General features: G+C 38.6%; 1 protein-coding gene across 4 annotated transcripts in view; it reads right to left on the reverse strand.

Moving 5' to 3' along the window:
- RBL1 (RB transcriptional corepressor like 1) overlaps positions 1-15364 on the reverse strand; it is a 65836-nt gene that overhangs the window by 4385 nt on the left and 46087 nt on the right. For 2 of the 4 annotated variants that reach the window (XM_020892085.2, XM_020892087.2), the window contains exons 18-20: positions 13565-13636; positions 10878-10968; positions 1672-1820 (exon numbers count right to left, since the gene is read on the reverse strand). In XM_020892085.2, coding sequence (XP_020747744.1) covers positions 1672-1820; positions 10878-10968; positions 13565-13636 — 312 coding nt within the window. Of the gene's footprint in view, positions 1-1671; positions 1821-6097; positions 6456-10877; positions 10969-13564; positions 13637-15364 lie in introns of those variants that run through there. The other 2 variants (XR_011489615.1, XM_020892086.2) reach the window with 2 other exon arrangements.

The raw sequence follows: 15364 nt of genomic DNA on the forward strand, positions 1-15364 counted from the left end.
CTTGCAATAAGGATCTCTCTCCACACACACATTGTTGTTGTTTAAGTGCTAAGTTGTGTCCGACTCTGTATGACCCCATGGACTGCAGTGTCAGGCTTCCTGTCCTTTACTATCTCATGGTGTTTGCTCAAATTCATGTCCATGGAGTCAGTGATGCTAGCTAACCATCTCATCCTGTGGACTGCAGTGTCAGGCTTCCTGTCCTTCACTATCTCATGGTGTTTGCTCAAATTCATGTCCATGGAGTCAGTTAGGCTAGCTAACCATTTCATTCTGTCTCCCCATTCCCCTCTTGCTCTCAATCTTTTGCAGCATCAGGGTTTTTCCAGTAAGCTGGCTCTTCACATCAGGTGCGCAATGTTAATACAGCTTCAGCTTCAGCATCAGTCCTTCCAGTTATTCAGAGTTTATTTCCTTTAGGGTTCACTGGTTTGATCTTTGTGCACCTTTGATCACCAAAGGTGTCTCAAGAGTCTTAAAAGTCCATACATACATACCCACAACCAAATTAGTAGCGCAGAGAATAAAAGAGAGGCACAGTATTCTGTGGGCCAGCAAGAAGAGTCCAACGAGGAACAAATCTCTTAATAAAATGGTTAAGACTTTATGCCCAGTGGTTTAGTCACTAAGTCATGTCTAACTCTTTCAACTCCAAGTACTGTAGCCACCAGGCTCCTCTGTCCATTGGATTTCCCAGGCAAGAGTACTGGAGTGGCTTGCCATTTCCTTCTCCAGGGGATCTTTCCAACCCAGGGACCAAATTCCTGTCTTCTGCATTGCAGGGAGATTCTTTTACTGACTGAGTTACTAGTGTAAAGTATAAGACTTTATACTGAAATGCAAAGGACTCAGAGATAAAGTGAGAAGGAACTGCACTTTTAATAATCTATACAATGTTCTATTCCAAGCATAAATGGGGATGACTCCTTAATTAGTATTTCATTCATCATCTTCACTTGAAGGTAGGAAAACTAGTTTTGTTTTCTTCCCAATTAGCTGATGTTAGAGATATTCACAGTATAGCACATGGCGGTGGGTGGGGAATGTGTGGAACTGAGGGAGAAGAATGAGTAGTCATGGCCTCTGAGGATAGTCAGCTCATATTCCTTGAAAGGGACAAGGAAAGAAATGTAGAGACACAGACACATATATAGCTACTGCCTGAATGCAGCTTCTACTCGGTTCCTCTTTCTTATAACTGAAGTCTGCTCTTCTGGGAACCAACTTCAGCTTATACACTGATAATACTTATCAAGGCCTGCTGGTAGTGTCAAATATAGATATGGCATAAAAATTTCTTAGTGTTGTTTCTATTATTGATTCAAGCCTATCTATTTTCTTTTCTCTTTATCTTGAGAAAAACATTTCTCTCAGAAATATAACAACAGAAATCAAAAACAAGGAAAAAAACCACCAGAGCTGTTTTCATTTTTCCATGTTCCCATTGAGTCCTTGCCCATATGCATCCATAATTTCATGGATGAAATCTCCCTGATTTTCTCTAGTCTATTTTATCATAACCTTAATCACTCTGATTATTTACTAGCATGTTTTCTCCTGTAAAATGTATCAGTAAGGCTTTTACTTTGAAATACTTATCTACCAAAATAAACTCATAGTAAACCAATTATGAGAACAGATATTAATAAAATAGTAAAATGAAAAACGTACCACATGGTCCTGATTTGACAAGTCATATTTCAATGCAAATGACTTCACTCTTCCTACATATATTGTATTGTAAAATTTGATAAGATCACCTCTTTCCTCTTTCACTGGTCCACTGGAGCAGTCAGGTGTTTTTGTAGCATCTTCCAAGTCTGTTAAAAGAATTCAGTGTTGTGATAGGTGTACCTTAATCTATAATTTGGGAATCTGAAACACAACTCTCTCTACAATATAAAAGCGAAAAAAAATCAAATCTAAATATTTCTGTAGGACAATGACTATTTCTAGAAAAGTTCAGGAATCTACCTATATTATGGATGAATTAAATTGGAAACTTGAGAAATACAAACATGTAAACTTAAGTTGGTACTCTATTCTCTAGATAGCACTTCAGCAAGAATGTTTTCACAACCATACCTGTGAACCCACTGTCACTGGTGACTCTCAGAGGGGCACCAGCTCTGGGTTGAAATTTACCTAAACGGAGCTTCAGAATATGGGTAGCAGTGGCAAAACCTGAGCTTCAGATAACAAAAGGGCCTGCAGATGTTCTCACTGGCTCTTTGGAAAAGGTGGAAAGACTCTAAAAGGTAAAGTGTATCCTCAAAGGTTAAGGAAGAAGCAAGATGAATTGCTTATGTTTACTTTTCTGCAAATACATGGCAGGTGACAGGTATTCAAAAAGCCTTACTTTCTCATGCACAACAGGAACTTAGTGCTGTATATAGATATCATCCCCAGCTATAAAATTATAGCTTGCCCCAAGGTGCTTTCACATTTTTTAGTATAACTCTAGGGTAGCTTGTGACACCAGGCGGAACTTTATCCTATTCTTTTTTTGGGGGGGAAAGAGAATTACAAAACATCTACTTGTACTGACAAGAATCACCTAGCTCTGGGTGGAACTTTACCTAAACTGAGCTTCTTGTATAGAGCTTAGAGAACTACTGGCAATTAAAAAGAATTCAGCATGTGAAAAAAATGTCTCATTCTCAATACACTGGCCTGCAAACATTGAGAATATGGGTAGAAGCATGTTTCCACCTTGGTTTTCCCTGTAGCTCAAACAGTAAAGAAAGAGCCTGCAATGCAGGAGACCCAGGTTCAATCCCTGGGTTGAGGATATCCTCTTGAGAAGGGCATGGCAATCCACTCCAGTATTCTTGCCTGGAGAATCCCATGGACAGAGGAGCCTGGCGGGGTACAGTCCACGGGATCACAAAGAGTTGGACACAACTGAGCGACTAACAGTACTACTACTACTGCTACTACTACTATGCTTCTACCTTAGGAAAATAAGAAAACTCTGACATGGTCCAAGGGTCAGGCAGCCACAGGGAATCTCCCTGGGGAATCTCGGTCCCCATTGGGATGTCTTTTTTACTCCTGTTATTTTCGCAGGATCTTAGTAAGGCAGGAAAAGCTATGTGATCAATAAGTTGAAAACATGCCGCATATTATAGCCTTCTCTTAGGAATTGAGAATACATGTTAGTATAATAACGGCTTACAGAAGTTTTGCAATTAGAAAAAAAAATGTTCACTTTAATTCCATACTTCTCAAACTTTCTATGCACAGTCCCTCTTTTCCATGACACTTACTACCATCCTGGGGGACAGTGTTCCAAGAGAGTAAACACCAGCTTAATTACAGCTGCTGCTGCTGCTGCTAAGTCACTTCAGTCGCGTCCGACTCTGTGCGACCTCACAGACAGCAGCCCACCAGGCTCCCCCCTCCCTGGGATTCTCCAGGCAAGAACACTGGAGTGGGTTGCCATTTCCTTCTCCAGTGCATGAAAGTGAAAAGTGAAAGTGAAGTCGCTCAGTCGTGTCCAACTCTTAGCGAGCCCATGGACTGCAGCCTACCAGGCTCCTCCATCTGTGGGATTTTCCAGGCAAGAGTACTGGAGTGGGTTGCCATTGCCTTCTCCTTTATTACAGCAGTTGTAGGTTATTCTTGTTATACAGATCATTAAAAATAAAAGTTGAACTAAGTGAGTAAACAAGAACAACAGTTCAGTTCAGTCACTCAGTCGTGTCCAACTCTTTGCAACCCCATGAGGTGCAGCATGCCAGGTCTCCCTGTCCAACACCAGCTCCCGGAGCCTATCGAAACTCATGTTCATTGAGTCGGTGATGCCATCCAACCATCTCATCCTCTGTTGTTCCCTTCTCTTCCTGCCCTCAATCTTTCCCAGCATCAGGGTCTTTTCAAATGAGTCAGTTCTTCACACCAGGTGACCAAAGTATTGGAGTTTCAGCTTCAGCATCAGACCTTCCAATGAACACCCAGGACTGATCTTTAGGATGGACTGGCCACCAAGGCTAATTCATTCCCAACTTATTATAAATTCTTGGGATACTTGTTTCCTAATGGTTGTATTCATAGTTCTCATTGTTGTTCAGTTACTCTGTTGTGTCTGTCTCTTTGTGACCCCATGAACTATAGCATGCCAGTCTTCCCTGTCCTTCCCCCTCTCCCAGAGCTTGATCAAACTCATGTCTAATGAGTAGGTGATGCCATCCAACCATCTTGTCCTCTGTCATCCCCTTCTTCTTCTGCCTTAAGTCTTTCCTAGCATCAGAGTCTTTTGTAATAAGTCAGCTCTTCACATCAGGTAGCCAAAGTATTGGAGTTTCAGCTTCACCATCAGTCCTTCCAATGAATATTTAGGACTGATTTCCTTTGGTATTGACTGGTCTGATCTCCTTGCTGTCCAGGGGACTCTCAAGAGTCTTCTTCAACACCACAGTTCAAAAGCATCAGTTCTTCGATGCTCAGCTTTCTTTATAGTCCAACTCTCACATCCATACATGACTACTGGAAAAACCATAGCTTTGACTAGGCGAACCTTTGTTGGCAAAGTAATGTCTCTGCTTTTTAATATGCTGTCTAGGTCATAACTTTCATTCCAAGGCATAAGCGTCTTTTTGTTTCATGGCTGCAATCACCATCTGCAGTGATTTTGGAGCCCCCAAAAATAAAGTCAGCCACTGTTTCCCCATCTATTTGCCATGAAGTGATGGGACCAGATGTCATGATCTTAGTTTTCTGAATGTTGAGCTTTAAGCCAACTTTTTCACTCTCCTCTTTCATCAAGAGGCTCTTAGTTCCTCTTCACTTTCTGCCATAAGGGTGGCGTCATTTGCATATCTGAGGCTATTGATAATGCTCCCGGCAATCTTGATTCCAGCTTGTGCTTCATCCAGCCCAGCGTTTCTCACAATGTACTCTGCATATAAGTTAAATAAGCAGGGTGACAATATACAGCCTTGACATATTCTTTTTCCTATTTGGAACCAGTCTGTTTTTCCATGTCCAGTTCTAACTGTTGCTTCCTGACCTGCATACAGATTTCTCAAGAGGCAGGTGAGGTGGTCTGGTATTCCCATCTCTTTCAGAATTTTCCACAGTTTATTGTGATCCACACAGTCAAAGGCTCTGGCATAGTCAATAAAGCAGAAGTAGATGTTTTTCTGGAACTCTCTTGCTTTTTCAATGATCCAGTGGATGTTGGCAATTTGATGTCTGGTTCCTCTGCCTTTTCTAAAACCAACTTGAACATCTGGAAGTTCACGGTTCACATATTGCTGAAGCCTGGCTTAGAGAATTTTGAGCATGACTTTACTAGTGTGTGACATGAGTGCAACTGTGTGGTAGTTTGAGCATTCTTTGGGATTGCCTTTCTTAGGGATTGGAATGAAAACTGACCTTTTCCAGTCCTGTGGCCACTGCTGAGTTTTCCAAATTTGCTGACATATTGTGTGCAGCACTTTCACAGCATCATCTTTTAGGATTTGAAATAGCTCAACTGGAATTCCATCACCTCCACTGGCTTTGTTTGTAGTGATGCTTCCTAAGGCCCACTTGACTTCACATTCCAGGATGTCTGGCTCTAGGTGAGTGATCACACCATATTGATTAACTGGGTTGTGGAGAACAGTTCTTCTGTGTATTCTTGTCACCTCTGCTTAATATCTTCTGCTTCTGTCAGGTCCATACCATTTCTGTCCTTTACTGAGCCCATCTTTGCATGAAATGTTCCCTTGGTATCTCTGATTTTCTTGAACAGATCTCTCGTCTTTCCCATTCTATTGTTTTCCTCTACTTCTTTGCATTAATCACTGAGAAAGGCTTTCTTATCTCTCCTTGCTATTCTTTGGAATTCTGCTTTCAAATGGGTATATCTTTCCTTTTCTCCTTTACCTTTCGCGTCTCTTCTTTTCACAGCTATTTGTAAGGCCTCCTCAGACAGCCATTTTGCTTTTTGCATTTCTTTTTCCTGAGGATGGTCTTGATCCCTGTCTCCTGTACAATGTCATGAACCTCTGTCCATAGTTCATCAGGCACTCTGTCTATAAGATCTAGTCCCTTAAATCTACTTGTCACTTCCACTGTATAATCATAAGGGATTTGATTTAGGTCATACCTGGATGGTTTAGTGGTTTTCCCCACTTTCTTCAATTCAAGTCTGAATTTGACAATAAGGAGTTCATGATCTGAGCCACAGTTAGCTCCCGGTTTTGTTTTTGCTGACTGTACAGAGCTTCTTCATCTTTGGCTGCAAAGAATATAATCAATCTGATTTCGGTGTTGGCCATCTGGTGATGTCCATGTGTAAAGTCTTCTCTTGTGTTGTTGGAAGAGGTCTGCTATGTTTGCTATGACCAGTGCATTCTCTTGGCAAAACTCTATTAGCCATTGCTCTGCTTCATTCTGTACTCCAAGGCCAAATTTGCCTGTTACTTCAGGTGTTTCCTGACTTCCTACTTTTGCATTCCAGTCTCCTATAATGAAAAGGACATCTGTTTTGGGTGTCAGTTCTAAAAGGTCTTTTAGTTATTCATAAACAAGAACAACATTTAGCTATTTAGTATTTTTCATTTCAAAACAGAAAACAAGATGTCAGTTATCCTTTAAGCTGGAAAAAGATTTCTACATTCTCACCTCTTTTAGGACTTTGGCACTCAGAAATTAAAGCCTCAGTAGGCCTGGTGATCATCTCACACCATATAAATTAGGAGACAGAACTTATGAAAGACTGGGAAAGAGAATGAGATCTTCCTGCTTGGTGCTATAATTGGTTCAAATCTGTTTTCCCTCAGAGGGTAGAAGGGATCTCTGCCTAATATAATCTGAGTCACATGGTATATATTTGACATACATTTGTGAAATGAACCAATGAACTATATATAGATTCATAATTTTCCCTACTGTTCCCATGAATAAGAGGAATGTCTTTTCTGGATTATCATATAACACTATCAAGCAATTAAAATGTGGTTTTATAAAAAACTATCAGTGAATGAGAGAAGCTCTTAGAAAAAAGGAGGTATTATCTGTAGAACTCTGGAGAGACATGCTGAAATTTTTAGCATGGATCTCTGACTTCAGAATTTTCAAAGGATCTAAAGTGAAAGTTGGAAGGGAGAATGCAAATTATTCCAGGGCTGCAGGTAGTCAACAAATGCAACCATAATACATGGTTAGTTTCATATCCCAGGACAATATAATTGCATTCAGAGGAAAAGAGACTGAGAGCACAGTAGATATGCATTTCTCAGGGGGACTGGTTTCAGAGGATGGGCACACCTAAATTGTCTAGAATGCATGTATTAATGAAACCCCATCCTTCACTCCCAGAGGAGCTGCTCAAGTGACTGATGCTGATTTCTTTGCATATAGTCCTTAGTCTTCAGTCTGAGAAGAAACAAATATAATGAGTTTTTACCATCTGAAACTGGAGAAAGTAAAGAAGCAAAATTATTTTAGGATGAAAGTAAGAAAGATCAAATTTTATTTATAAATTCAAGGGTCATGTTGAGATGTGATGGGCAGCAGCACTTCCCTGGAGTAAGCATCTGGTATTTGTTGTGTATTTCTCCTACCACGTTCCTCCTTACCCTCTTTTGCTCCTTACTGTAAAAGTGTGTAGGCTGCAGTGCCCTTGAGCTCCAGTTGTGCAAAAGTCACCGAGCACACACCAATTTAAAACTACAGTGCTTTTAGACCATTTTGGCAGTTTCTCATAAGCTCTAAAAGGCATTCACTGTAATCTAAAACCAAGGAAACCTTGTTTACACAGACAATCTAAAAAGAAAATATGCTCTACCCACATCTGTCTGTCTATCTGGTGACCATAAAATAGTTCTAATGTGAATAAAGTCACTTAATTATCAATTTGTAGTTATCAGTCTTATACATTTCCTATGGAAACAGAACTTTTGTCACTTGAGAGGATTTAACTGTTTTTGTGTGTCTGACCTAGTTTTCAACATTTAAAGGATTTTATGTAAGGAATATGGCCTTAGAAAAATTAGCTTAAAAAAAAAGACATTTAAAGAGCCATACTCATTAATAAAATATATTTTATACTTCTTATAAACAAAATAATAATAACTACTACTTACTAAGGCCTTACTGTGAGAAGGCCTTGTATGAAACACCACACATGCATCTTTTTTTTTTTTTAATTCTTAAGCCAAGCCTCAGAGGAAATATTGTAAAGTTTTCAATTTACTTGAGCATTAATGTCTGCATCACTTAGACTAAGCTATAATCTGGATCTCTCAAGTGTTCTAATCAAGAATGCTAGTCTTGGGTGCTCTGCTAACATGATAATGAGTGCACAGGCCGAGTATCCAGTTGGTGTTTTAACAAGGAAGCTCTTTCTCCACAGGTGGCTACTATAAATACGGTTTCCATTAGGCATATCTCAATCAAAGACCAATGCTTTGATAATTAACATACCTGACATCAGAAGCAGGTTTTTATTGATGAAAACAGTGATCATTTATTAAGTATGCCTAATCCTAAAAATTGGTCTATGTTGAGGGAAATTAGAAGTACTTAAACTAAGCAGATTGGCAGGTGCATTTCTTTACACTAACAATGAAATACCAGACAGGGAATATAATCGAACAATCCCTTTTAAAATTGCATATAAAAAAAAAACCCCAACAACAAAAAACTTAAGAATAAACCTCATCAAGTAGGTGAGAGACTTGTATACTGAGAATTATACAACATTCATAAAGGAAACTGAAGATGATTCAAAGAAGTGGAAAGATATCCCATGCTCTTGAACTGGAAGAATATTGTTAAAATGGCATGCTACCCAAAACAATCTACAGATTTAATGCAATCCCTATCAAATTACCCATGACATTTTTCACAGAACTAGAACAAATAATTCTAAAACATATATGGAACTATAAAAGACCCAGAATTGCCAAAGCAATCTGGGTCCATGATCTTAGTTTGTTTTTAATGTTGAGTTTCAAGCCAGCTTTTTCACTCCTCTTTCATCTGCATCAAGAGGCTCTTTAGTTCCTCTTTGTTTTCTGCCATTAGAGTGGTTATCATCTGCATATCTAAGATTGTTGATATTTCTCCCGACAGTCTTGATTCCAGCTTGTGCTTCACCCAGCTCAGCATTGTGCATGATGTACTCTGCATAGAAGTTAAATAAGCAGGATAACAATATACAGTCTTGTCCTACTACTTTTCAATTCTGAACCAGTCAGTTGTTTCATGTCCAGTTCTGTGTCTTCTTGACCCACAAACATGTTTCTCAGGAGACAGGTAAGTTGGTCTAGTAGTCCCATCCATTTCTTTTAAGAATTTTCCAGTTTGTTGTGATCCACATAGTCAAAGGCCTGAGTATAGTTAATGAAGTAGAAGTTTTTCGAGAACTCCCGTGCTTTCTCCATAATCCAACAAATGTTGGCAATTTGATCTCTGGTTTCTCTGCCTTTTTTAAGCCCAGCTTGAACATCTGGAAGTTCTTGGTTCATGTACTGAAGTCTAGCTTGAAGGATTTTGAGCATAACCGTGCTAACATGTAAAGTGAGTACAACTGTACTGTAGTTTGAACACTCTTTGGCATTGCCTCTCTTTGGGATGGAATGAAAACTGACCATTTCTAGTTCTGTGGCCACACCTGAGTTTTCCAAATTTGCTGACATACTGAGTTCAGCACTTCAATAGCATCATCTTTTAGGGTTTTAAACAGCTCAGCTGGAATTCTGTCATTTCCACTAGCTTTGTTCATATAAATACAATGTTTCCTAAGGCCCATTTGATTTCATACTCCAGGATGTCTGGCTCTAATGAATGACCATATAGTCGTGGTTATCAGGTCATTAAGACCTTTTGTATAGTTCTTTTGGGTTTTCTTGCCACCTCTTCTTAATCTCTTCTGCTTCTGTTAGGTCCTTACCATTTCTGTCCTTTATCATGCCCATCCTTACATGAAATGTTCCCTTGGTATCTTCAGTTTTCTTGAAGAGATTTCTAGTCTATATCTATATAAAAAGAATTGAATTTGGCCTGTGTGGCCTTAAATGGGATCAGATTCTAGGACATTATTATTAAAGCATTTTTTCATTAAGACCTTAAAACTTAAGATCCCAGTAGACACCATAATGATCATGGATATTTGGGTAATTTAAAAAATGTCTTTGACCCAGTCAAATTTTCTTTAAGAATTTACCCTAAGGATGTGGACCAAAGATCAACTTACAGTGATGTTCCTCACAAAGCTGTATATAATTAGAACAACCTAAATGCCTCACATTGTGGAATTAAATAAATTACAGTACCTATATACACATATATACATACATCTACATTAAGTAATGGAAAGATGAGACAAGAAGAAGGATACGGGCAGAAGAGGCCTTTTCATTATTTATCAATATATGAATACCAAATATTTGATTCTTCTTTCTTTAAAAAAAAATTACTAGAGCCTTAAGTCTTAGCATGATGGTGCAACAAGGTGACCGTGCTGATGGTGGCAGAATATCTAATACACTTATTAATGAATAGGACATTTCCTTGTCTCCCCAGGCAGATCACTGACAGCTGTCTTACTGTCTTACTTTTCTTGTCATTCAGATTTAGTTTTGAATTTTATTGTGTCTTTTACATAATAAATGTGTACAAGTATATACAATATTAACATGTGTAAGTATACTAGGAAACTTCTAAAACACAATTAACAGAGGACAAATTAATGGTTTCTACACACAAATTCTGTGGAGGGAGGTACCAGACCCATACTTACTTCAAGGTCACTTGTTTCTTCTCAAAACACGCATGCATTATCCACCCCACCTACATAAGTAACTCCAAGACATCCACTGTAGTATGCATAATATAACCAAAGGTGTACTACATATAGAATGCTAAATTGGGCAACTTACCACAATCTGTCATTTCAAAATCACCGTTCAGGTTTTTATTGTATGCCACAACTTCTCTTGGAATACTTTTCAATAGCACACTTCTATAGACCTATAGGTCATAAGGGAAATAAAGGACTGTTGAGTCACAAATAGGCACAGGTTAAGCAAAACCAAAATAAGAAGATCAAGATATCAAGCCAATTAAAAAGTATTTGTCTGTATGGGTGATAATAAAGGGCAAGATGTTATTAGTCTGGTAAATGTAGATTACTGCAAACATCTTAGAAGAGGAGCTTACTAAAGCAGAGCCTACCACCTGAAATATGCCATTTAGGAGGTTACAAATTAGAAGAATTAAGTAAGCAGCAACTAAACACTGATGAGCAAGTTTTGCCAATTAAAAGCCACTTAAAAGATCTGAGCCTATTCCTTCTTCCCTTTAATTCCTTCCGTGAGACTCATTTGATCTCTCCGGGGCTTGCTTTCCTGTTCCAATCCCACGCCAAGACTTTTCAGGTGGCCACATGAAAATGTGTTCCCCTCCCTGCCCCTAAACTGTTTTTAACCTCCAGGATAACTGAAAAGCATGATCCATTCTCCCTCATCCTATGGATAATGGTATTGAGAGAATTTTTAGGAAGCTGTGGCATGACTTTTTTTTTTTTTTGGCTGCCCTAGGTCTTTGTTGTGGCATGCTGGCCTTCTCTAGCTGTGGCGTGTCAGGGCTTCTTTTGGTGCAAAGCATGGGCTCTAGAATGCATGGCTCACTAGTTGTGGATTGTGGGCTCTCTAGTTGTGGTGCATGGGCTTAGCTGCCCCATGGCATGTGGGATACGAAATCTCCTACCAGGGATCAAATCCATGTCCCCTGCATTGAAAGGTGGATTCTTAACCACTGGATCATGAGGGAAATCCCCTGACCCAATTTTGACCCACATTAACTTTGCTTTAATGAACTTAGGGATGTTCTGAACCTCTCTAAGCTCTGTTCCTGAGCGATTTTTCTGAAGAGGCCCAGAAACCAGGCCTCTTCTAGTCTATCACAGGATATAAGAAATGCCTATACTTGGCTCTTCTAGTATCTCTATATTGCTAGCAGTGTATTTGGGGCTTCAGTAAAGAAGTGAAACTATCTGTGGGGATCTCCTACAGAAGGGTATGGCTACTAGTACTGGGGCCAGGGTTATCTCAGCTACTATTTCTCTCTTCTAGTCTAAGATGGCAGATCACTGGGGCCAGAGAGGAGGTCAATATGCTCCTTTAGAGCAATCAGGCTGTCAAATGGCCAAAACCTTACAGTAAACTAATCCTATGTTCTTCAGAACAACAATAAAAATCATGTAGAGCTAACAGTTATTAAATGCTTACTATGTGCCAGGCCACTATGCTAACATTTTATAGTTCCATGACTGAAATGTTGTATAGAACTCTTACCAGGGCTATTATATAAAAAATGCCTGATATCTAGTCAAATTCAAAGATGCAAACATTAAGATTCTTAATGTTAAAAAGGGAACCCTCTTAAACTGTTGGTGGGAATGCAAATGAGTACAGCCACTATGGAAAACAGTGTGGAGATTTCTTAAAAAGCTGGAAATAGAACTGCCATATGACCCAGCAATCCCACTTCTGGGCATACACACCGAGGAAACCAGATCTGAAAGAGACACGTGCACCCCAATGTTCATCGCAGCACTGTTTATAATAGCCAGGACATGGAAGCAACCCAGATGCCCATCAGCAGACGAATGGATGAGGAAGCTGTGGTACATATACACCATGGAATATTACTCAGCCATTAAAAAGAATTCATTTGAATCAGTTCTAATGAGATGGATGAAACTGGAGCCCATTATACAGAGCGAAGTAAGCCAGAAAGATAAAGACCATTACAGTATACTAACACATATATATGGAATTTAGAAAGATGGTAATGATAACCCTATATGCAAAACAGAAAAAGAGACTCAGATGTATAGAACAGACTTGTGGACTCTGGGAGAAGGCGAGGGTGGGATGTTTCAAGAGAACAGCATCGAAACATGTATATTATCTAGGGTGAAACAGATCACCAGCCCAGGTTGGGTGCATGAGACAAGTGCTCGGGCCTGGTGCACTGGGAAGACCCAGAGGGATCGGGTGGAGAGGGAGGTGGGAGGGGGGACTGGGATGGGGAATACATGTAAATCCATGGCTAATTCATTTCAATGTATGACAAAAACCACTGCAATGATGTAAAGTAATTAGCCTCCAACTAATAAAAATAAATGGAAAAAAAAAAAAATCATTTTTAAGGAAAAAAAAAAGCAAATGGAAAAAAGAAACTAGACAATATATCCTCAAATTTCACTGGATTTAAATATTATCAGAGAATCAAATCTCATATAATTAAATCTCATATATTGTTATTATAAATAATTTTCATTAGATTTTCTAGTGAAAAACATCCCCACTCAACAAAGGGACACATGGAATAAGAGAATGTGTGAGAAGTACATGCAAATATGTAGATAAGTCAGAAACAGCAAGATTTTTGGCTTCTATTGAAACTGTTTTTTGATTAAAACTGTCTCAAGTTTAATGGTATCCATAAAACCAAAATATCTATAGTAAACCTAGAAAAGAAGTTTACCTTTTATGTGACTTGTCAGCAGGGAAATAGTACAAATCTATTTTGGGACAGGAGTAAAAATAATGTAACTCACGTGACTATTAGCTTGGGGCTGATTCCTATAACTTTTCATTATTTCTTGAAAAGTTCTTTCTTCTTTTGTTACCTAAGGAAAATAAAAACCTCATTCATCAATTGCTTTTAAAAGAAAAATGGCCCTAAACAAAAACTTCAATTACCAGTTGGCACTGAGAGCAGTCTTGCAGAAAGCTATTAACCCCAGGCCACTCCATAACTAAAAACCACTACCATTTGTGACTTCTACTACCTTAAAAGTTCAGGCTTTGTGGCCTGTGGGAACTCAGCTAATAGCTTCATTAATCAAAAGCACTAAGATTGTTATGGTATAACTCTACTGAAATGTATTTCTTTTTTTTAACCACAAAATGCCTTTCTTTATAAAAAAGAACATAAGAAAACTCAGATCTGCTGACTCTCCTGTAGTCTTAAGTTTTATTAGTTTTTAAGTACTTATTTAAAAGTGGATACAAGCAACCTTCCATAAAAAATAATTCAGAATAATGATACTGAAGATGATCAAGGATCTCAGAAAAATAATGGAGGCAAGGATCGAGATGATGCAAGAAACGTTTAACGAAGACCTAGAAGAACTAAAGAACAGAGATGAACAATAAAACATCTGAAATGAAAAATACACTAGCAGAACACTGAGGCAGAAGAGCAGATAAGTGACCTGAAGACAGAATGGTGGGAATCACTGCTGTGGAACAGAATTTAAAAAGAGTGAAAAGAAATGAAGACAGTTTAAGAGACATCTGGGGCATTAAACACATCAGCATTCCACACTATAGGGGTGGTCTCAGAAGGAGAAGAGAGAGAGGAAGGATCTGAAAAAAAAAATCAAAGAGATAGATAATAGCTGAAAAACTTCCCTAACATGGGAAAGGAAACATTCACTGAAGTCCAGCAATTGCAGAGTCCCAGGCAGGATAGATCCAAGGAGGAACATACCAAGACACACACAGTAATCAAATTGACAAGAATAAGACCAAGAAAAAATATTAAAAGCAGCAGGAGGAAAAATGACAACATACAAGGGAACTATAAGTTTATCAGCTGATCTCTTAGCAGAAACTCTACAGGCCAGAAGGAAGTAGCATGATACATTTAAACTGCTGAAAGGGAAGAACCTACAATCAAGAATACTCTACCCAGTAAGGCTCTCATTCAGATTTGACAGAGAAATCAAAAGTTTTATGGACAAGCAAAAGCTAAGAGAACTCAGCACCACCAGACCAGCTTTGCAACAAATGCTAAAGGAACTTCTCTAAGTAGAAAAGGCCACAACTACAAACAAGAAAATTACAAATGGAAAAGCTCAACCATAAAGGCAAACATACACGAAAGGTAGGAAATCATCTATACACAAATATCATATGAAAGCCAGCAATTATGAGGAGAGAATACGAATGCAGGATATTGGAAATGCACTTGAAAAGATCAGCAACTTAAAACAATCTTGTCTCTACACAGATTGCTATAGCAAATCCTCATGGTAACCACAAATTAAAAATCTACAATACATACACAAAAAGAAAAAGGAATTGAAACACAACACTAAAGTTAGTCATCAAATCACAAGAGAACAAAAGAAAAAGGGAACAAGAAAAAAATGTTTTGCAACTCTGTCTCTTGATTTTTTTGTATTTTCTCTATGTGATACATTGTTTTTTCATTTCCACAGTTCTCTATTCTAATCTGTTGAGTCTTTTTGAGTTGGAATTTTGTTTCCATTCAAATTTCACTAGGTTTCCGTTCCAAGTTTCCTTCAGTTCTTTTTGATATCTTTTGGGTCCTTTTTATTTCTTTTAAA

This window comes from Odocoileus virginianus, chromosome 9, assembly GCF_023699985.2.
Source record: "Odocoileus virginianus isolate 20LAN1187 ecotype Illinois chromosome 9, Ovbor_1.2, whole genome shotgun sequence".
NCBI classification, from domain to species: Eukaryota; Metazoa; Chordata; class Mammalia; order Artiodactyla; family Cervidae; genus Odocoileus; species Odocoileus virginianus.